At 43.1% G+C, this 22,155-nt stretch overlaps 1 protein-coding gene across 4 annotated transcripts in view; it reads left to right on the plus strand.

Annotated features, from left to right (window-relative positions):
• The first annotated feature begins 2,256 nt into the window (after window positions 1-2,256).
• The window catches only part of DACH2 (dachshund family transcription factor 2), a 912,520-nt gene continuing 892,621 nt past the window's right edge, over window positions 2,257-22,155 (plus strand). For 2 of the 4 annotated variants that reach the window (XM_029606590.1, XM_029606591.1), the window contains exon 1: window positions 2,259-2,883. In XM_029606590.1, the coding sequence (XP_029462450.1) occupies window positions 2,411-2,883 (473 nt within the window). In that variant the 5' untranslated portion in view covers window positions 2,259-2,410. Of the gene's footprint in view, window positions 2,884-22,155 lie in introns of all 4 variants that reach the window. The other 2 variants (XM_029606589.1, XM_029606588.1) reach the window with 2 other exon arrangements.

Genomic DNA, 22,155 nt, shown 5'->3' on the forward strand with positions numbered 1-22,155 from the left:
CCGTTTCCAAACGCAGACAATTTCGCTCGGGCACCATGCAATATTGTAAACCGAATTACAGCACGTAAAGCAAACCAGATTTTATCTTCTGCATTTATAACCATTTTCTTCTCCAGCCTGCAGTAGCGCCTTCGCGTTATTCTAAAGTTGAGCAGGAGGCCAGTCCTAAACCTATTCTACTTCACTCGTGAGGAGGGATTGTCTTTGAGTTCAAATCCGTACATCAAACTGGGTTTATAGACAATTAATGATCCAACATATGCCACTACTGAACTTTCAGGTCAACTGGAAATAAAGCCCTCTTTCTTTATAAAGCTCACCCACTGTTTTCTAAAGAAGACTGGTAAATCCCCTCCTCTCCCCCTCGTTCTATTTCCCTGTGTTCTTTGCTCTCTTCCACCATTGGTTTAATGGTATTACTGGCTACAGCGACATCTGCCGCTTGTAAAATAGCATTGCAGCGGCCGCTTTCCGCCCGCAAGGGTCCGAAGTTGGCCGAGAAGGCGCTGTGGGATTCCCTTCCCCAAGAACTACTGCAGAAGTCAAAGTACTTAGATTTTCTTTTCAAGCTAGAAGTTTGCTGACAAATTAGTTTATTAAAAGTACACCAGAAATTTACCTACCCGAAATAATAAATCAACGGATTTACTTTCTGGGTGAAAATGGGAAAGGGAACAGTAATTAAAGAATTCAAACGTTATCATTTTCACACTGCTGCTTTAATTTCTGAACAATATGCATGCTGAAATTCTTTTTCATGCACATGCAGTTGCAATTAAATGTAAATTAACTGTATGCTAATAGACAAGGGATAGAACACATACTGAAATAAAAGTTTTTTTTTTCTTTATTTGTAATATTGCAAGGAGGAAATACTGCCTTTATCTAGGCATGTATTTTTTTTATTTTATTTTTTTAATTAGGGTTGCTTGGATTGTCAAAAATAAATTCTAAAACCTTGAGAGTTTTCCTACGGAAGAACTATTTTGTTTTTTTGTTTTTTGTTTTTGTCAAGGGTAGTCGCCTCTCAAGGCAGTCTTTACGATTTGATATTGCCTCCTGCCACTACAGCTCACGGGGTGACACGGCAGGCTTCACCCGGCCTTGCGGAAACAGACTTAAAGACCTATCGTGAATATGTTTAGCTTATGGGTGATTATAATAATAACATATATATGTATGTAGGTATGTATATAATGATCCCAGAGAGATGTGATTCCTTTACTGTTAACCGTGAATTGCCACCTTTTGTGCTAAACTAAAATAATGGCGTATTTGGTGACCTCACAGAAAGACATCTGTAGCACTTCTTTGCAGAGGCCCCCCCGGTCGGGGATCGGTGATTGCGGGTTAAACCCTCCGGTTTCCCAACTTGCAGTCGCAAAGACCTGTCTACCGCACAATCCGAAATCGCTTTCTGCTCCCTATGCACACGTTTCATTACGCAGATATTAATCACCGCCCCGCCAGACAGTCAACCACAGTGTCTGTCTCCTTTTATCCACAATAGTGAGGAGGAAGGCTTATTGTTTTCAGTCGCAAATTGAATTATCTCCCTTGAGAATTCCATCTCTTTTTTTTTTTGTCGTCCTTATTGGGAAATTTCTCAGATTACCTCAACTGTAGTAACCATCTGGTTAAGAGAGAGAAGATGCTGTTACAGTATTATTAAAATAGGTCTGCCCTTGCCTTAGGCTTTTTCTTTGAGTTTGCACCTGTCGTGGCGACCCATTCGCTACCCAGCGGTATTTGTTTGTCCTATAGTTGCAGATAGTCATTATTATTGTTGTAGCAATCATTAGTTACGGTGCCGGAGATCTATACCGAGCCGATCGGTCCTGACAATAATTACACTCATACTGCAGACGATACAAGCTCCTCGAAACTTTTGAGGAAGCTTTGGCTCCTTAAATTAAACAACAATTATAATAACCGCCCGACGGATAGGAAAGAGTGAGGAGGGGCTCTGCATTAGAGACATTGCTGCAAATAGTTTGAGGAAGTTTTGTTTTGGGTTTTTTTTGCTCCCCGTTCCCGGTCCCTTAGAATTTGCCGGTTTTCCCGGCACAGTCCCGGTTCTGTACTGGATTACCCTGCCCGCGTGTGCCTGTGCAGGCAGAGCGCAGCCTTGCAAAAACTCAGGTACTCCGCCAAAGCCTGCGCCCGCCTCCTTCGGGGAGGGAGGAGAGCGAATGGGGAGGCGCGCGCGCGCGGAGGGCGCGTCCGATTGGCCGGAGGGCGCTGTCAGTTTGGCCGCCGGGGGCGGGGACCTGCCGGGGAGCTGGGAGTGCGGCTCTCTCAGTGTTTGCTGTGCGGGACCGTGGAGCCTTCGCCAGCGGTGCCGAGAGCGGAGCGAGAGCGAGCGCGAGACCCCGGAGCCCGAGACCCCCCCGGCACGGAGCGTGTCACCATGGCCGTGTCAGCACCCCCCGCCATCTCTGCCGCCTCCAACCCGGGCTCCGGCGGCTTGTTCCGGGCCGATCCCATTTACACCAGCCCGGCCGAGTCTCCCCGGCTGACCAACAGCATGATCAACAGTTTTATCTCCAGCAACAGTGGCGGCGGCGGCGGCGGCTGCAGCGGAGGCAACAATGAGTGTAAGATGGTCGATCTGCACGGGGTGAAGGTGGCGTCCTTCCTGGTGGACGGGCAGGAGCTCATCTGCCTGCCCCAAGTTTTTGATCTCTTCCTCAAGCACCTGGTGGGAGGGCTGCACACCGTCTATACCAAGCTGAAGAGACTGGATATATCGCCCGTGGTGTGTACAGTGGAGCAGGTCCGGATCCTCAGGGGGCTGGGGGCCATCCAGCCGGGGGTAAACCGCTGCAAGCTCATCACCAGGAAAGATTTCGAAACTTTGTACAACGACTGCACCAACGCAAGGTTAGACAAACTTTTCTTTTCTCCCCTACCAACTTCTTACCCCCCCTCCCCCCACCTCGCCATTTATTCACCCAGATAGCTGAGCAAACTATTATTATTCATGCGCATGCAGAACAATGGAATCAATTTGTTACAGTTTATGCAACCCACAGAATTCTCATGCATAATAATTGCCCATAAAAATGAAACATGCCAGCTGCATAAAAACTTTGGTGCCTAGGGATTTTTGTTTAACTCTCATTTTGTTCCTTCTTGTTAAGTTTAAAATTCTTTCCGATGTTTTAAACGGTTAGGCCTGATGTACGAAGGAGTTTTCCCAATTTTGTATCTATGGGGGGGGGGGGGGGGGAAGCTTTGTACATCTGGCCTTTGTTTGCATTAGGATTTCAGAGCCGGTTTCATCTGTAAGAAAGATCCTGATGGATATTAGTCATGCCAGAGTTTACCTGTAATCAGGCTGCCCGGCTATAGTACCACACACCGCACACTCCAGGACTGGGCACTCAAGAGAGATTTTGACACAGACAGTCAAAGTGCAGCAGGGAACCCATTAACAATTTTCCCAATAGCTGTGTGTTTTGAACGTTCAGACTGTTGTTTTAGTATGTAGCTCAGAGAAATTCTTGGTTTATTTGTTGAGGAATATCACACTGGGAAAGAGGCCCCTGATGATGATCGCCCTTCACTTGAACAAACTGTAAACAGGTTTCCCTTTCCATCCTTATAAGAGCTGAAATCGGGGGGGGGGGAGGTCTGCTGGATAGTTGAAACGTCTTATTAAAACAAGATAAGCCAAAATCACGGCGCTGTTCTTGTAGAGCTAGTACTTGTGAAAAGAGTAATGTATGCTGTCTATAGTATGCATGAGCTCAGAAAATAAAGGTTAATAACTGACCCTGTCCCTGTTTTGAATAGCAGGGTATGGTGGCAAAATAAGATGATAAAGGCAAAAATATTTGCCCTGCTCAGTAAATTATCAGATGTAATGGAAATACATTACATTGAATAAAAACAATCTTGCTGTATATTAGGAAGTGTCCTGTAAACGCTGAAGTGCACATTAGAAGACATTTCAGTAGCATGGCATTGTCTGAAAAGTGGCAAATCTGTTGAGTCCAAAAGAAATAAAAAGAATGCAGCTATACATGAAAGGACAAGACAATTGAGTTTTTGTAAAGTTTGTTGGAAAACCAGGCAACTTCTTGAGCACACCCATTACTGTAAAATACAATTGAAAGAGCGTTTGATGTGTTAAATGTGGAAGCTATGGATTCATGTAGATTTTGTCAGATGATAAGATGGGGAGCAAATGAAGAGCGAGGGCCACAGAGCCCTTCAGTACCTCTGCTGTTGTTTTCAGGCACCAGTCACTTGGTGCAGGCTTGCAACCTGTGTTGCTACAAATAAAATAATGATTCCCAAATGTCTATTTTAAATCTTATAACCCGCCGGTTTCAAAATGCAAGGCTGGCATTTAGTTATTCGTGCCGCAGTAGAATATTCCTGATAGGACATCCTTAAATTAAGAAAGGCTTAACATGTTGGGCTCTTTGCAAGAAAATCACAAATACGGCAGCATTTCAAAAGCCAGGGACGATTTTCAATGAAACTTTGCCCTGCTGTCCTGAAGCTCTTGCTCAGTTTTTCTTAGTTGTATTGGTAACCGTTGTTTATCGCGGAGATAGATATTAGGAGTGGCGATTTCATAATCCATAAAAAAAAAAATCCTTGATTCTATTGTCCTTGTGGCATGATAGTATGATATCATCAACCCAAAATACGATAGAAGCTGGGATGGGAAAGGGAAGGAATATTCCCATTGATAACTATTTATGATTAATAATTAAACTATCAATTTTAGGGAACTATTCTGGGAACAGCAGTTAGGAAACTGTATAAATAAAAAAAAGCCTGCAATAACTCTTATTTTCTAACTTTACGTGAGAGTGTATCTTTCATATGCCGGCCTTAAATATTTTCGGGATGGGTACCATGACTCACTTCAGGCAAGTAATTAATCATCTGCTTTCCATGTTAGAAGACAGGTGGCTCTTGGTCATTTTGTGAACTCTGGTGAAATAGTCTAAGAAAATGCACTTGCTCAGTGTCCTCCGAAATCTTTTACTTACCTGATCCTTTCTCCTGTGCTCTTCCCCTAACCAGAAGAGCATTTCCGTGCCTTGAATTACTTTAATGTACAGTTAAAATGGAAAGGAAAGTGTGTGTGGTGGTGGGCATGCCGGCCAGATCTTCGGCACTGTCTCTGTGTTAACTGAGATCTGTTTCGCTTCTTGCCCACCTGCTTTCTCCAGCTGGTATAGAAGCCTGAGAGAACTGGAAACTGCTTCCACGCACACCAACCAGCTCATAGTCTTCTGCTGGTAACCCCTTCACCTTTCCTTACTGAATGCAGGCACTCCAGCTTACAAACAAATCTAGTGAGCTTTCCATGCCAAGCCTGCTTGTTTATCTTCCCAGTAATTAGTCATCTAGAGATAAACAAAGTCATGGAAGAGGATGGAACTGTAACTGTTGAACAGTGTTCCAGTCATGAAAGGGGATCTTGGCTTTATTTTGGTTCTATTCAAGTACAGGCCGCCAAATAGTTCTTGACTATAAATATAGATGTCCATGCGTCCCATTTATGTGCACACATGTGCTTTGGAGCATGTACTTTTCCCACTTTGAAATTGTATCTGGGGATACAGAGTGTTTGCATTGACATTGGCCTGCGGATCAGTCTGAAATGTTATCAACCCATCTGTAACGTTAAACCTCCCTATGCACCCGTACATTTATCTTGAAACGGGCCAGGACAGTCTAAGCTGTATGAAATATGTGGTATCAGGTTTATGTGAATTGTTCAGAGAGAAACTCAAGATGCAGCTTCAACTTGTTTCTATTCACTGGCCCACAATAATTTACAGCCCCGGTAACATACGATGAAGGGAAGTTGATGTGCAGCGGGGTCCATCTGTCCTTTTTGAACTTGCAGTGCTGTCTCCAGTGTCACGTGCACGCAGCATGCTTGGATGTACTAATACATTTAATTATTAGTTGGCGTGAACGGATTCTGTTCAATCTTCGGAGAGAGCTGAGAAAGAATAACTAAGTGTAATGCCACTGAGCCCTCTGCACATGCATTGTTCTTCCTCGTGACCCAGGGCTTCCATCGTGCTCTTCTGAAGCGCAGCGAGTGCCTTTCACTGCCGCTAACTTAAAATAAAACAAGACGGTTTTACAGCATTTTATTAGACAGACTGGGTGTTCCTTATACCTAAACCCTAGATAGGCGACTTGGGGGGGAAAAAAATAACTTGAGTCCAAAACTTTGAATTTTGCCTTCCTTTTCCCCACAGCTCTTGAGAGAGATTTTGGTAGCATCCTTGTTTCCAGTGATCTCAGGGGGGGTTGCTTTAGGGATGGATTAGAAAATCTCCCTCCCCTCCACAATTTCACTGGTAAAGGACATGAAGCAAATTCAGCTTTTAAGTGTGAGAGTGCACTGCTTTCTCTTTGGTGCGCGTGCTTGCACGAGTACGCAGGCAGATTTGCTCACTCGCAGACACACATTGCGCGCTCAGCCGCACAGAGACACCCACCTTGCACGGTGCGCTTTGTTGATGGGGGGGGAAAAATGATAGGAACAGAAGAGAGAACACAAATGAGAGCCTAATCAAGCTAAATTATTGCACATGTAAAGTGACTTGGAGAAAAGATTCTCCATTTCTTCCTTTACACCACGTTCCTGGACTTCTCTACCATTAGCCATAAATAGATAGTTTATGTTTTTTAATAGGTATAAAATCAGCCGCTCTAGTGCAACAGTTCTGTTATAGCATGGTATTTGTAAGTGTTGTATAAATAATTGTGTATTTATTGTAAGGTGCCCTGGGGCAGGGTGCCATGTAAAATCCAAATGCTCTGTTAATATACTTACTGTGTAATATTTTGAAGAACTGCAGCGTAAAGAAACGCTTTTGTATCAGGTTGTAAGAAATAATTCTATTTAGGAGTTTTAGAAAGGCATGGGCTGATTATTGAAAGGGTTTTTCTGTATTTTATGCCGACGGGGGGGGCGGGACAACCTTAATAAATCAAGCGCTTAGGACAAGTTAGTGTGTAACTGAGAAAACCGAGCATGCAGCTTTCAGCCTGAAAATGCTTTCTTCGGTGTTTATCCGAGAGAAAGTGGGAGTGTGCATCACTCTACCTGTTTGAATGAACTCTTAGTGAACACACTGTAAAGCTCTGGCAGGGGAAGTGTTTTTCAGGAATGCCCCGCTTCCTTTGAAGAGGTTACAGCTGGTACTCCTAGGGACTGTGAAGTTTTAACAAGAGGAAGGGGCCGTGCACAAGTTACCTCGCCCGTCTGAACTGGAGCCTACAGCCAAGGATTAGCTTAACTTTGGCTGGCTCCCAAGTCATAAAATAATTTAGCCCCCCCAAATTTCTGCAGGCAGGTCTTTTCTTTCTTGGTCCCAGGATCTTCCTGTCCTATCTGGGCACCGCAGCCCCATAGTCAACAGTGCTCGGTCTTTTATTAGCAGAATGATGTCAACATTGTAATTAAAGCAAACCAGTCATGTGCCATTGCCCGCTGCTTCCATCTCTGTATTGATTTGCAGTGTGTGCTCCTGGTTTTGCACCCCTGGCCTATTCTCCATTTCTCTAAATGAGAATTTGGTGTGTGGGTGTGTTTGTGTTTTACCAAATGCTTGCAGGCCATGGATATTGTATAGATGAATAAGAGGAAATGTTAATTTTTCCAGGGTGCTTTGAAAAATGCTTCTTTCAAAGGTTGTTTTTCCCTTGAGATTTCGTGGATGCTTTTCAGAGATGAGGGCTGACATTTTACCACTTTGAGAAGAAATTACTAACACCTGTGGAAAGGAGTTTAAGGTTATAGACCCATGAGAGCGAGTTTTTGCAGTTGTTGCTGGCTTAAACCTTGTTTATCCTGTCCCTGACCTTCTCACATATTAGCTAACAGTCCATTAGAAATGGTATTTTTGTTTTTCTGGTCGCAGTGCCTTCTGCAACTTAATGTGTGTTTTATATGCAAACCACACAGGTTCCATTGTCTGTCATTTCCAATTTCATAGTATCGTTTCTGTGTAGTTAATATCACACTGAGCCCACTATATGTTACTGGAACAAAGACAATGAGCCTTTACAAAAAATATGGATTAATGATATTCTCGTTGCATATTCAGAAGGTCTTTGCCTGCAGTTTTCCTCCCGCTTCCCTTTCAGCTTCTCAACCTGCAGAACTCGTCACTGTCAGTTCACATCTCGCAGCTCTGAAAAGATAAAGCAACATTTAAACACATTTGCTCCGGGAGGGAAATTGAGCATTTGCACCCAATAAGCCTGATTGTGGGACTGCATGCAAATTGTGTTTTGATTTATCTCTTTTGCACTTTTTTCCATTTGAATTGATCTTGCATTAATTTCGCCAAGCGGCTCTGTGAGGCTGCAGATGTTGCCCTGTGTTTAATAAATCAATGAGACAGATCTGAATGAATCACTTCAGATGGATTCTCTGCTCGGTTTGATGTCTAGATGTTATTCTTAGCTTGTTATCATGACAGATGCATTAATGTTCCCATACACTGCCAGCAATGTCAAAGAGACTGGAGCTCTTAAAGCGGCGGTGTTGTCTTTTTTTTTCTGTCTCACATTGGAAGGACCAAATTGTCTTTTAGCACCACAGGAAATATATGTACCTAATTAGAAAAGAATTCAGAGACCAGTGCAAATGCTTGAGAAATCCCTGTAATGCATAGTTAGACTATGTTGTATAATTTCACACACAACAACTAATTATTCCAAATGGAAGAAAGTCACTGCAAAATCTAAATGAAATGAAGTTCATTTATAGTGTAGCTACTGATTAGCAGTGACATTTCATTCTAACAGGAAAGAGCAGAGTATGTAATGTATGCGCCTGACACATTGCAAATGTTATTGACGCTAGAAGACTGGCATGGGATAACCAGAACACTCAACTTTCTCAATCTCTTTTAATCACTTTTCTTTTTTTTTCTCTGTATTGTGTTTTGCCATGAGATCCCGCACCTTAGGGTGGTGTAAAGTTGCAGTCTGCCTCTCCACGGTGCATCTCTTGCCGTTCTGACCCTCAGGACGCCCACAGAGGGTGCCCGAGCAAGCTTCTCGTAAGATGGGTGTGTTCTGATCCCCCAGTATTCTAGGTTCGAACCCGTGGACGAAAGACTGCCAACCGTTCTGTGGCTTTTCCTGCTTGCTGGGGGCTTCACCAGAATTTCGAAGCTCCAGAAAAGCACCTAGCAAAACAAGTCATGGTCCTTTTGTTACTGCATATGACCCTTGGCAATGCAAAGTTATTGTAACTTATCTCCAAACTGTCTTTCTGTAATGTTGGTGTATGTGCAGTTAGAACAAGGGAATAATGCAAGGCAATTGATAGCCAGGTAAAAGATAATAAATGCAAACTTCACTTAGTAGAGGTGATGTGGATCTAAAATGGTCTTTTACTCACTCCTGTTCCCGTAATTCCATGGCATTCTTAAAATTGGGCTGCCATCTCAATCCCAGATAGCCATGTAATTGCATTGATTTAACAATTTAAAGTCTACTTTTCAACTTTTATAATCAGAAGTGTGTTTCTGTTGGAGGACAAGAGAGAGTGGATGAGTTTGTGTGTCTATGGGGGAATGCAGGAGACCGTGTGTATTGGGGAGGGGAGGGAGAATACAGGAATTAGATTATAGGTGCATTAGGGGAGGTTTGCGACCGAATAAACGAGTGGGTTACGGTATGCAGAAGAAGGCACTGCATTCGGTGTTTGTTTCAGGTTTTTTTTTTTCAGCTTTTATTTTATTCTGCAAAATTACTGACTAATAGTTCACAAACCAATAAGAAAATATTTGAATGCCTTTAATTTCGTGTTGCCATGTGCTGCATCAGAGTTAGCTGCTGTGGATTACCACGAGACCTCTTGACAATTCAGATAGGTGAAGACACCCCCATATGTAGCAGAAAACTCCAGATTCTGAAAACGAATCAAGCAGACCAGTGAACGTTTTCCTATTTTTCTTTTGTTTTGCTGGTAAATTATGTCCAGGTAGAAGCAGGCTTGTAACAAAGGAGGCTTTAGAAAGTGCTGTTTCAGTCCCTTTGCCGTGCGCGGTAAGGGGAACTAGGATAGCCATGTAAAAGCTACTTAAAATAAGAGACCGCTGTATTGCAGCGAAACGAGGGCTGATTTAGCTTTGCTTTAACATTTCATTGCAGTTGTCCGCTAATTTTGTTTATTTCTTTTTATATTTCCAAACATTTGATATGCAGTCTTTTTTCCCCAAAATGGCCTCAAAGTGGATGTCCGTTGCATTAGGATTTATTTTATTTATTTATCAGGTTTTATATACCGTCATTAAGAAATTTTCCATCATAACGGTTTACAAAGTGTTCAAAATCAATAAAGTAATCATAAAAGAGGAAGATACAATAAAGATACAATAAATACATTATAATAAATATATTGTAATTACAATATTACTTGATAAAGAGAGTTTAAAAGAGTTGGAACTTAAAGTATAAAAGAGAAATAAAATATATATAAAATAAACACATGTATTAATTAAAGTTAAAATAAAAAATAAGAACATAATTAAGAATAAATTAATATCAACTCTGCTGTTCAATTGTTGCTGGAATTGTTTTTTTTCTACTTAATGTTAAGTGCTATATTACTGAGTTTGCTCATATTCAATGTAGGCCTTGTGAAAGACCAGAAAAACAAACCGGAAACCGATCCAATATTGCAGTAGCGACCAATGTTCTGTGCAGAATAAAGAACTCCTGGTGTTCACTGATCCTCTTTTTTTTTGGTCGCTACGGCCTTGTGAAAGAGCCATGTTTTAAGCCCTTTTTTAAATTTTTGTGTGTTTTGTTGGAGTCCTAGCTTTTCTGGTAATTCACTCCATATTTTAGGACCGGCTAACCTTAAAAGGTAAGCATTAATAGAAAGCTCGTATGCAATTCATTGAATCAAGTGTTTGAGCTCTGTGGACATTTCGTCCTCTCTAAGGATCATCCTGGGGGGAGGCCTGGTGGAACAGCCACACTTTTGCTTTATTTCGGGCTTTGAAGTCCTAGTTGAATTAGATTTTTTTTAAATTTGCCGTTTATTTACAGCACAAAAAGAGCAGGTGCGATGCCCCACAAATGATTCCTCCTTGGGGCTCTTAGAAGACCAAAGGCCTCGAGTTTGTTTTAAGTTTATAAAGTTGCAGGTTCTCAGAGATTGTCAGAAGATGGAAACAGAATTTGCTTTCAGTTTCAAACCATCGACCAAAATGCAGTGGCTCTTCCCGTTTTAGACTCTGATTTTTTTGGATAGTGGTGCTTCATTTGTTTGTATCCGCTCGTACGTCTTCTGCAGCCCAGAGATTTTGAACCGCCGGTGTGTACGGTGTAATCTGGAATTAATATAGTACCACAGTGGCAGTCACTGGAAACGCAAACTCCACAAAGGCCTTCAGAAGTCTGAGAAAGGACCGACCTGGCTCCAGGAAGACGAGAGCTCGCAGGAAGGAAAAACAAAGCTCAGACACAGCTGGGTCCATTTTCTACCGCACTCTTTGCAATAGAGTCTGCCGATCACGTGTGGGTCTTGCTAGCCACAGAAGGTGTGAGGACCATAAAGATCCATGGTCTTTTGAAACCCGAGAAGCCTTAGATGAGATAATACCACATATCAAGATATAATACCTCTTATAATAAGTACCATGGGACCAAAACCTGCTCTTATATCTATTGTATAGGGAAATGTATCTGCTATGTAGCGGAGAGAAGGGAGTACTAAGACTGATGTGTGTTGGCAGACTAGTCTTTGGACTTAACAGTACATCACAGATGAAATGAGTTTGTTGTCCTCAGTTTAGTCCTTAATGGACAGTTGGCAGTCTCAGTTTGGGATGGGGGGCCAGGCAGTGAAACAGGAGGCATGTTCTAGAACAGTGGTCCCCAAACCTGTCCTGGAGGGCCACCAGCCAGTCGGGTTTTTGGGATATCCTCAATGAATATGCATGAGAGAAAATTTGCATGCACTGCCTCCATAACATGCAAATTTTCTCTCATGCATATTCATTGTGGATATCCCAAAAACCCGACTGGCTGGTGGCCCTCTAGGACAGGTTTGGGGACCACTGTTCTAGAGGACTGGGCTGCAGTGCAGAGTGGAGAAATTTGGAAGGTGTTTGCCGGCATCATGCCTTATTCCTGCCAAGCACTTTCACTCCTGTCAGTAACAATAGGTAACCTAGCGCTTTCAAGAAAGATCAGATTCAATTAAGCTGGATCTCATGGGTTTTTTTTTTTTTTTTTTAAAGATAGGTGATTTTGCTGTGCCTGTGTTTATTCTGCTACTAATGTAAAAGTTTAAACTACACTGCTTGTTTAGTGAATAGAAAGCCTGGAAGGAGCTTAGCTTCTTTTCTCAGACTTTTTTTCTATTGAATTTTTATTGTAACAAATGTGACTCCAAATACCTAGGGAAGACGCACACAGTCCTATTTATCTTAATATTATAGCACAGTTAGCAGGTGCAGAAAAAACACATGGCAAAGCAACACTTTTTTTCTTAATCAAAATAGCGCTATAAAGTTGTTAAAATATTTACTTAGCACTGGTGAATGTGGAAAGACATTACAATCAAGATGTGAAAATGAATTGGGAAAAAGGTGGCAGATTTTCTTGGAATCAACTTTCTAAAGATGACCTGAAGCCACTTTGTTTCTGTGCTGCGCTGAAGCATGATTTATAAGCCCCAGCAAATGAAGTGCTGGAAATGGGGATTCGTCCTGGCTTGGGTTTATCCTGTTCGATGTTACGGCTGGCCCTGGGATGGGGGTGGGGAGCACTGATTGGGGCGTTCTCCGAGGGTAAAGCCACCTTTTATCTAAAGTGACTTGGCAGGATTGTGGGTTTCTCTCGGCACGAGTATCTGTGAAGTGGAAGCAGATTAAAAACTTATTAACTAGTTCTGCTTGCCAGCGTTTAAGATGCCTGCTTAAAGACTGCTGAAAAGTGGGTTTTGCCGGGTGTAGCAGTGCTCAAGTAGTTCTTGGTCACCCCTAAGAAGGGATAAACTGGCACACATGTTCTCCATTTGTCTTTTCTTTGTTAAACACGTGAGTATGCAGTTTCTCTCGTTTAGTGCTGTACTCGCTGAGCCAGGAGCAGGAAGTAAAAATACATTTATAGATGCGTTTGTGCGTTAGGTCAACCTTAGAGGAGAGGAAAGTGAGGAGGGATGTGAAGGAGACATTCAGATATTTTTTTGGCAGGGGTGGCCAACTCAAGAGCCACAAACAGGCTTGGTTTTCGGATTATCCATGCTGACTATGCATGAGCTAGATTTGCATACAGTGGAGTCAGTGCATGCAGATCTACCTCTTGCATTTTCATTGTGGATAGCCTGAATATCTGGCCTGATTCTGGCCTTTGAAGGCCGGAGTTGGCCACTCCTGCTCTATGGTACAAGTAATGCAGAAGAAGCAAACATATTTTCAGAGGAAAGTGAGGGGGATGAGTCTCAACTAAAGGAGGCAGATTTAGGAATAATCCAAGGAAAAGTTCTGTAACAGAAAAGGGTAGAGAATACACGGAGCAGCCTCCCAGAGGACGCAGTGATAGCAAAATAGTAAAAAAAAAAAAAAGAAGGATCCTTAGTTGCAGGAAATGAGGATAAAGTCTGAGATCAAGTATTGAGACCCTGGAGATTGGAAAGTGGGGGAAATCCAATTTCTCTCTCTACCCCTCAGAGTCCCAGAGCGTCACAGCAGTGTGCCTTGGAAGTGGGCGGCAGGAGCAGTTCTTGGCAGAGTTGTTCTTCTCTTTACCTTGGGTATTTGGGTCTTCAAAATCTGGCGTTCTAGGCAATTGCCAAGGTTGTGTGTGTGCCTAAAGTCAGGCCTGTCTCTGTAGGCTTCTTATCGCCTCTACTTTACTCATGCAAGGTTTTCTTTCCAGATCTTATTCTGTCTCTCTGCAGTCAAGAACCAGACATGAACAACGGTGATGCATGCATGTTTTTACTGCTGCCTGCTGGTGGTAAACAGGTCTTCCGGAAAGCAGCACGTCTAGTGTGTAGGTGAAGATCTCACACGTTCAGTTGCAGTTGTGATCTTTTCAACGTTTCTGGCAACTGATATCTAATATCAGCGCTTAAGCTCCATTTAAGCTAGCTGCTATTTGTGTGACGGGTTAAAAAGAAAAAAAAATAGTAATATTGATCTGCCTCCGGATTAAAGTTTGGAATCGGCAACTGCCTGAACTCAAAAGGCTCCTTTTATGATTTCTCAGCTGGCCATTGATCTCCCAGTTTTATTGCATTCATTATTTATTAAAAGAATTTGCAAGCTAAACATAACGTTAAGCTAGTGTGCACACAGGGACCACACTTAGGAAATTGAATGGAAATTGCATTAGAGATGAACATCTGTGCTGTTTTTCCACTCTTGTGTTTATGGGTTTGGATAAAAGGTGTATTGGATTAACAGTTATAACCATTATAGCTTGCAGCAATATGTTAGATCCTGAGCATTTAGTTCTTATTTAAAAGGATGTGTTTCGCTTGCTTCTAATCTAAAATATATGGTGAGGCAAATACCAGTCATGTAGTATCCCAGTTAAGAGCCCGACTTATTAATGAATTTATTTTGATATGCATGTGTATATGTAGATATATATATATATATATATATTTTTTTTTTTGAATGAGAATACATGTCCTTGTGTGACCAAATTATTTCATCTGTGATGCCTATTTTTGCTGCTTGCATATGTCACAGGCCAAAGCAAGTGAGGCTGCATGTCAGAAATCTGGCATTTCCATAGTTGGCTGAACACCAGCCAGTAACAACAGGGGAGCTTTCACAGCGGCTGATAGGCTGATGATATCCTAAACAAGTGTGCAGCATTCCAGTTGTAGCTGGGCTGGAACAAACCGCGACAGCTGAATTCTCCCTTTCCATGGCATGTCTAGAAATGTATTCTTAGTCCAATTAAAATACATCACTAGATATATATATATATATATATATATGTACATATATTGTTGACCTTTGTTTTTGTGCTTTTCCACTGCAAACTGAAGTGACAGTTTGACTACCAAAATGGCATTGGTTAAAGAAGACGTGTGGTGAAATTCAGAAAGGGTGGGGCGACAGGGTCAGCTACCAACCTGCATTTGAGAATCTGAGCTTTACGTTTTGCTCTTTAGCCACAGCCCCTGTAATCCTTCTCATTGCAAGGCCACATGTGAGGTCAGAAAGGCCATACCATGTCTGCAGCGGCTTGCCAAATCCCCTAATTTTAGTCTGGCCTTTGGATGTTCTGTATCCAGGAGTGACGCGGGGTAACTGACATTTTCATTTGCTAGGCTGCCCAGTGTTCTGTGACACGGGTTGCTTTAAACTGAGCTAACTGAAGTCAGTCCCCTCATGGCAGCAGTGGCTGCTGGTGTGGGCTAGTGTGAGTTGTAATGGGGCAACGCTTTCATAAAACACAATTAACTTATGTTTCTGCTGTATCTTGTATATATAGATTAAGGCAGGGATGCTCAAACTGGTCCTACGGGATCCCCAGCCAGTCAGGTTTTCAGGATATCACTAATGAATATGCATGAAATTTATTTGCATGCACTACCTCCTGTGTATGCAAAATATTTCTCACCCCTGGATTAAGACATGGCAATATAACATCTGGCTCCCTTACAAATGGTGAATCAGAATTCATGACCAGTAAGTAAAATATTTGCAATATTTACTATTAATTGGATACTGCTATCTGCCACTTTTAGCCAAAGAACTCTCAGATGGAATCAAATCTTAGTAACGTATACAGAGAATTGGGATCAATGACCTGAGATGCTGATCAGCCAGCTGAATCCATTGTTTTGTTTTTTTTCCAGGATAGGTTTTATCCAGTCCTGGTTTTACCTCTTTGTATGCAGGTACTTGTGGTTCTAGTTTCCCTGAAAAAAGTAGGACTACAAGTCCCTGCAGGCTGTGGGGTAAAACCAGGGCTGGATCAATGTGAGCCAGTTGGCAGTTCTTTGTACAGGATCACTTGTATTGGCAGCAGAAAAAAGGTGTGTCCATCAATTTTTCAAAAGGGTCCGCTGTGCCAACAGTAACTAAAGGTCCCGAGAAGAGACCTTGCAGTGGGTAACAGAGGACAAACAGTCTGAAACTAAAGTGCCAGAGACAGCTGGGGGTTTAGTGCTCACCTTCCATTGGGTCCCAAGGTTTGGTCAGGGGTTAGGGTGGCAGTCAGAAGGTTGATGTGGCTGGAAATGGAGACAAGCAGTGAGTATTGCATTGGAGAAATCTGAACATGACAGTAGGAGAGCATGTGTAAGTATAATATAAAACAGACTTAGTATGCATATTGGGATTGCTTACTGGTCCACAGTTCCATATAGATAACTTAAGGGACTCTGTTTTTCATATAGAGAAATGACTGAGAAGCATACCCAGCAGTGTACTGCCACACTGGAGACTTGGGTACGATGCTGGACCCGACTTCTTCTCTTGCAGCAATCATAGGCCCAGGGAGAGAGGACATCTTGGCTTTTGCTCAGCAGGGACACCTACTGGCTTGGTTCAGATTGCATGTGTACTAGGATTGGTGATTCCCGGCCAAATGTTGTCACTGCTGTGCCTGGAGTTTCGGGGTTAAAAATGGGTAGCTGTGAATGAAGGCTCATGTTATCACAGGCCCTGGAAAAGGCCAGTTCCGACTGAACTGGAAACCCAAAGGAGCAGGAGGAAACTGCTGAGCCAAGATAAAAAAAAAAAAAAAAGAATGAATCTGGAAGTCGATGGTATTTTCTAGGGTAATTATTTGTACATTGCTTACTGTATATTAACTCCAAAATTATGCTTACCACATGTGTATGTATGCATTACCAATGAGGGGTGGATTACAATTTATGCAGTGTTATAAACAGTGTTGTAAGGCAAGTGTTTTCATGATCTCTTATGTTTTAATTATCAAAACAGAAGATAAAGTGCAAGAAAAAGAAAAGCTTTCTTTACGAAGGTGGCTATGCACGAAATGTTAGCTGTATAAAGTTGTTGCTGTAAAATGTTCTTCTTAGATGGTAAATAATGACATTTAGGCTAATTGGCTGAGAATATACTGCTTGTGCTTCTGTTAAGATTGCGGTGGAATATAACTTTTTTTCTTTTTCAGTACAGTCCATGGCTATAGCACATCTTTACGTTTTGTAGGTCACAGAATTCCGACTCCAGGCACCACAGGGTTAAATGAGGGCACAGTATTAAAGCACTGTCTTGCTTCCCTCTTTAGACAGATTCCCTGTGCATTCCCCTCCCATGCTCGTTAATGCATTATCCATCTAGTCAATAAGCTGTCAGAGCCCGTTTCTAGTTTAAAGCTGCAGGGGATCCAAATTCCAGCTATCACACGGCCCGGTGCAGCCAAAAGTATTAGGCCTCAGCAAGGTGTCTGGAGCGCGCTTAGTGACTCGGTTGTCCAAAATGGATTTAGGTAATGCAGAAAACACCCAGTGTGGCCAATCCCTGCCTCTAAACAGAGCCCATGCAGTTCTGGCAATTAGTGGTAAACAAGAGAGCTGAACTTTCAAATCGCCCTAGGATTCCTGAAGCCCTCTCCTGAGTGAACAGGTGGCTTATGGCCAGCTCTAGCAACCACTGTGTGGTGTCTTTCTAGGCAAAAGTGGCACCTGGAAAGGGCCATTCATTACTTGATCTATTTTTGTGGAAAATTCTGCCTTGTTTATCATTTAGACTTTGTGACACATGTACCCTCCCAGGGCCTAATGACTTGTCTGCAGATGGGCTGTTATTTATTACAGTCATGTAGAATAAAATTGATTGTCTTCTAAAATTAATTTTTCATTTGCCTCTAGCTCTGCTTTAATAGAGGACACACATTTGCCTGTTCACAGAAATACTGTTTAATCACATTAATATCTCGGTTTCCCCCTCCCCCCCCCCCCCCAAGGCCGGAGAAGATAATTGTACAAACGAACAGCAAAATCTGTATCTTTAACTTCTTTTTATGATTAAATTATGCAAATGACTTATCTCCTGCCCTTCCAAGCACTAATCATCTAATTAGGAATGATGTGTTAAAGGGACGGCTGTGAATCAGGAGTTGGGGGGGGGGGGGGAGAGGCAGGGAAATGCAGGAAGCAGAAGATGGGAGCTGACAACGTGATTGCCGAATGCAGCCTGCACAAGATGAATCTGCGCGCTTGGTGCAGAAGCCGTGGGAAGCAGCAGTTGTGCTGTTTCCTAGGCTTGATGTGTGGGGCTTGCACCAAGGTACATTCATTATGCAGTCTTCATGTGCCACTTTTTACTACACTTAGCCGAAGCGCCGAGTCAACACACTGCCATTCATCCACATCTGAACAAACAGGCTGGCGGACCCCCAAGGCTTGTTTACTACGTTTACGTCGGCTCACCTATCTCATGGCAGAAGTAATCAATGCCACTTCTGTAATGTTGTGTCACCAGAATAATCGCCCCCCCCCCCCTCCTGGGAATTCTCTTGTACTATGCAGATTCCTGGTCAGAATGTCTGTGGTAGAAACTTGGTGGTTTGTAGAACTGGATGCATTGAAATAAATGCTGCCATGAATCCCGCTTGGTGTGGAAGACTTGGGCCTGCTTATCTTTCACCCCGGGGTGCAAAGTTCTTGCTCAGATTACAAAGTTAAGCGTGCGTTGTCAGTAGTATGTTAGAGGGCCTGCTCAGTGGGCTTGCAGAGGACCTGGGCTCGAGCCCCAGGCTTTCACTCTCTGCTCCTGTGCTGGCTGCAACTGGGGCAGCATTCCCAGCCCGTGGAGGGTGAGGGACGGGACGGGGGGAATCCTTTGGCATTGCTCAACAGCAGCACTTAGTGGCAAGACTCGGACATCACAACTGCACACTCCTAACGGATCATCACCACAAAGCGAGAGGGATATCAATTTCAAACAAAAAAAATCCATTAGACATTTTAGGCTCTATTGGAGACTAACTCTTGGGTGCTTTTTATTTTTTACAAAGGCTTGAGTGCCAGGATTAATTTGGGCTTGATATGTATTGCTTTCTCTCTTAAGCTTGCTTTACCTACACCACATTTGCTTGGCGCAGATTGGTGACTGCGGTAATTAAGAGTTTGGGCCTGCAGTTGTAGTGATGTGGCATATTGAATACAGGTAGCATTAAAAAAAGCCAATGAAGTTTTTTGGTTTGTTTTTTTTTTATTCTGATTCTCATGAGTTAAAAAGTGATCTTAATTAGTATGTCGAAAGATAAATAATACAAGCCCATATCTATTTATAGCTCTATCTGTATAGAACACCTTTCACCCACATTCCTAATGCCTGCACTACAGAATAGTTCCTAAAGGGGAGATGAAAGAAGGAACAGTGTCTTTGGTATTATTACTCAATTACAGCTGAGTAAATTGACTCACGGGCAAGAAAGTGTCTACTGAAGGTCAAAAAGAGAGTCCCTGGAAGGAGGAGAATATGAATTGGATTTCTCCTGGCCCAGCCAAATCTATAACCTACAAGCTGCATCTCCATGTTCCTCTCTCTCCCCATAGATAAATCCCTACATAGATATACGGGCTGGGCGGCTTTTACCTCTGGAGTGACCAGAAATTGACCCAGCCCCCCCTGTGCTAGGGCTAGAGCTGTGGCCACCGGGGGCAAACACATTTTGTTTTATTACTTCGACGGTCATGGAGGCAGCCTTGACATTTTAGCGTGGGGAGTGCCTTCTCTTTTGAAGTTGCCAGGAAGGGTTGTGGCCCCGCTATTTGAAGGACGGCCCAGGAAGGCTGGTGCAACAAAAGGCCCGGTGCCATTTTGATTCCAGCTCCTCTTTGGTGGTCAGCTGGCGGCACGTGCAGGCGTGTCCTCATCAGAGAGCCGTGCCGGGGGAGTGACCTGCTTCGTAGGATTCCCTTTGCAGGAGCGCCCCCTCTGGAGCCTCTCCAGGACATGCTCTGCCTCTCGCGAGCGTGAAACGGGGTCTGGGACGCACGTTACCCGGGCTAACATGAAAGACGCTGCTTTGTGGAGCGGGGGTGAGGGCAGGAGGGAATCGGAACTGCCAGCTGCATCGGTGGGAATTTCAATCTAATTATTGGCTGTAGAGAGAAGAATTGGGCCGTGGTGGGGGGGAGAGAGTGGTGAACCTGCATTCATCCTCATAAATCGCATAAGTAGACAGGTATCATTTAATTACTCGTTTTATTACCGAAGCCTTTGTCACTGTACCATTTTGTTTTAGAAATGACCATTTGTTTTACTGTAATGAGAGGCAGGAAAACGGAGGGGTAAAAGATACATGGTCCTGTCAGTGTCGTTTACTTGCAAACCATAGTTTGAATTAAAGTTTTATATGCAAAATTAAATTTGGGGTTTCTGTCACCAACAGATTCCCCTGTCATTCCTTCCCGTTTTACTTCATAAAAAAGGACAGGAGGTGGAAAGGAATCTTTTCCTTTGCGTAAAAAACAAATACATTTGTGACTAGCTTTCGAGAGCTATTGCTTCCTTCATCAGGTCACTAGAAAATACGTAGGAGAAATTGTGTATCATAGCTAAAGGAATAAAGAAGAAAATTGTGCTGTGGGGAATTAGGAGTCAGGTATTTTTAAGTAAAATCAACATGAGCTCTTCATTTCTGTTTGTTCATGAAATCCTAAGTCAACAGTGGCCCTTGAGTGCTGCAAACAGGTCTGGTCTTCAGGATATCCACGATGAATATGCATGAGATCTATTGGCATACAGTAGAGGCAGAGCATGCAAATAGATCTTATGCATATTCAATATGGACCTCCTGAAAATCCAGACCCGTTTTTTTCGGCACTCGAGGGCCAGAGTTGCCTACCCCTGTACCAACCCTTTCCTGTATTAATTACAAGGTTTATTGCTAGGAAAGGATCACTCCAGTCTGACTGTGACGAGAGCTTTACGCTTTTTGAAGGTGTTCATGCATCCAGTGTGCGACCAGTGCATTTGTGGTAAGTCCATAGCAGAGAGCAGTTTGCTTTGCAGCATGGGCAAGTGTCATGCTTCTGACTGAAGATCATCACAGTTGCCTGCTGGAAATGGGAAGCAGGACACATCTACTTTCAACTGGGAACAATGTCCTTTGTTGATTTTGTCAGCAGAACTGTAGCTGGGGGTCTAGTTGGGTCTCTCGTCTTCCTGCAATTACTGTACAAGACAAGACGGCAGCAAAGAGGGGCAACACCCGGAATTTACATTACATTGTGATGTAAAAGGAGATGGCAGGAAAGTGTGCATTTGGGGGTTGGGGAGTGGAGGAGAGGCAGGGTAAGGGGCCAAAGCCGGCCCTAAAGACACTAGGAACAATGAGAAGCCGAGGTGCTACCTCCGACCCTAGTAATGCATTAGAGAATGAAAACGGCAGTTGTCTATATTTCCACTGCTACTACCACTTATCATTTCTGTAGCGCTACTAGATGTAAGCAGCACTGTATAGATACACAGATGACATAGTCCCTTCTCTGTAGAGCTTACAGTCTAGTCAGGACAGACATATGTTGGTTGTCTCATGCGTGAATTGTCGCCCTTCTGTTCCATGTTAGTCTGTTATACCTCCGTGTGTGGGCTGAGAGGGAGGGCGTTAATTCTTTTCCGTACTGGCTAGGGTTTGTTGGCTTGGTTGTCTGTGATTCCACCATTCTGCCCCTGCACTCATGTTGCAGAACATGGCACACATTCACTGTCAAAACAAAACAAAGCCATGCAATGCCTGGCTATAAATAAATGTGCTGCCTTCTGATAGCTCATTGCAGTCTTGGCTCCAGTTGTTTTGAGGCACTGTACTTCTGTGAAGAGCCCACGCCCTTTTTTTTCTCTACTCCTAGTGGATTAGTTTGTTGTATCCTGTTTAACTGCATGAAGTAATCGGGAGAAAGCCAAAGTCTGCTGCCTGGGCACAGTTAATATGGGGCAGGTGTGCCCGAACCTTGGCACAACGCACACTGCCCCCTGCTGAGTGCACATAAATCTGAAATGTGAAAGACCGACGTTATCTTTGTGCTCGCTTTCGGTCATCGTTTCTTTTTGAGGTGAGCTGTGGCTCAAAATGGTTAACATTTAAAAGAAAAATCAGTACTCCCAAGGTTAAAAAAATTAAGCCAACAGACCAAAACAGTTGTATTGGATGTGTTTTAGCTCCCTTCATATTTGGTCTCCC

This window comes from Rhinatrema bivittatum, chromosome 6 (genome assembly GCF_901001135.1).
Source record: "Rhinatrema bivittatum chromosome 6, aRhiBiv1.1, whole genome shotgun sequence".
Taxonomy (NCBI): domain Eukaryota; kingdom Metazoa; phylum Chordata; class Amphibia; order Gymnophiona; family Rhinatrematidae; genus Rhinatrema; species Rhinatrema bivittatum.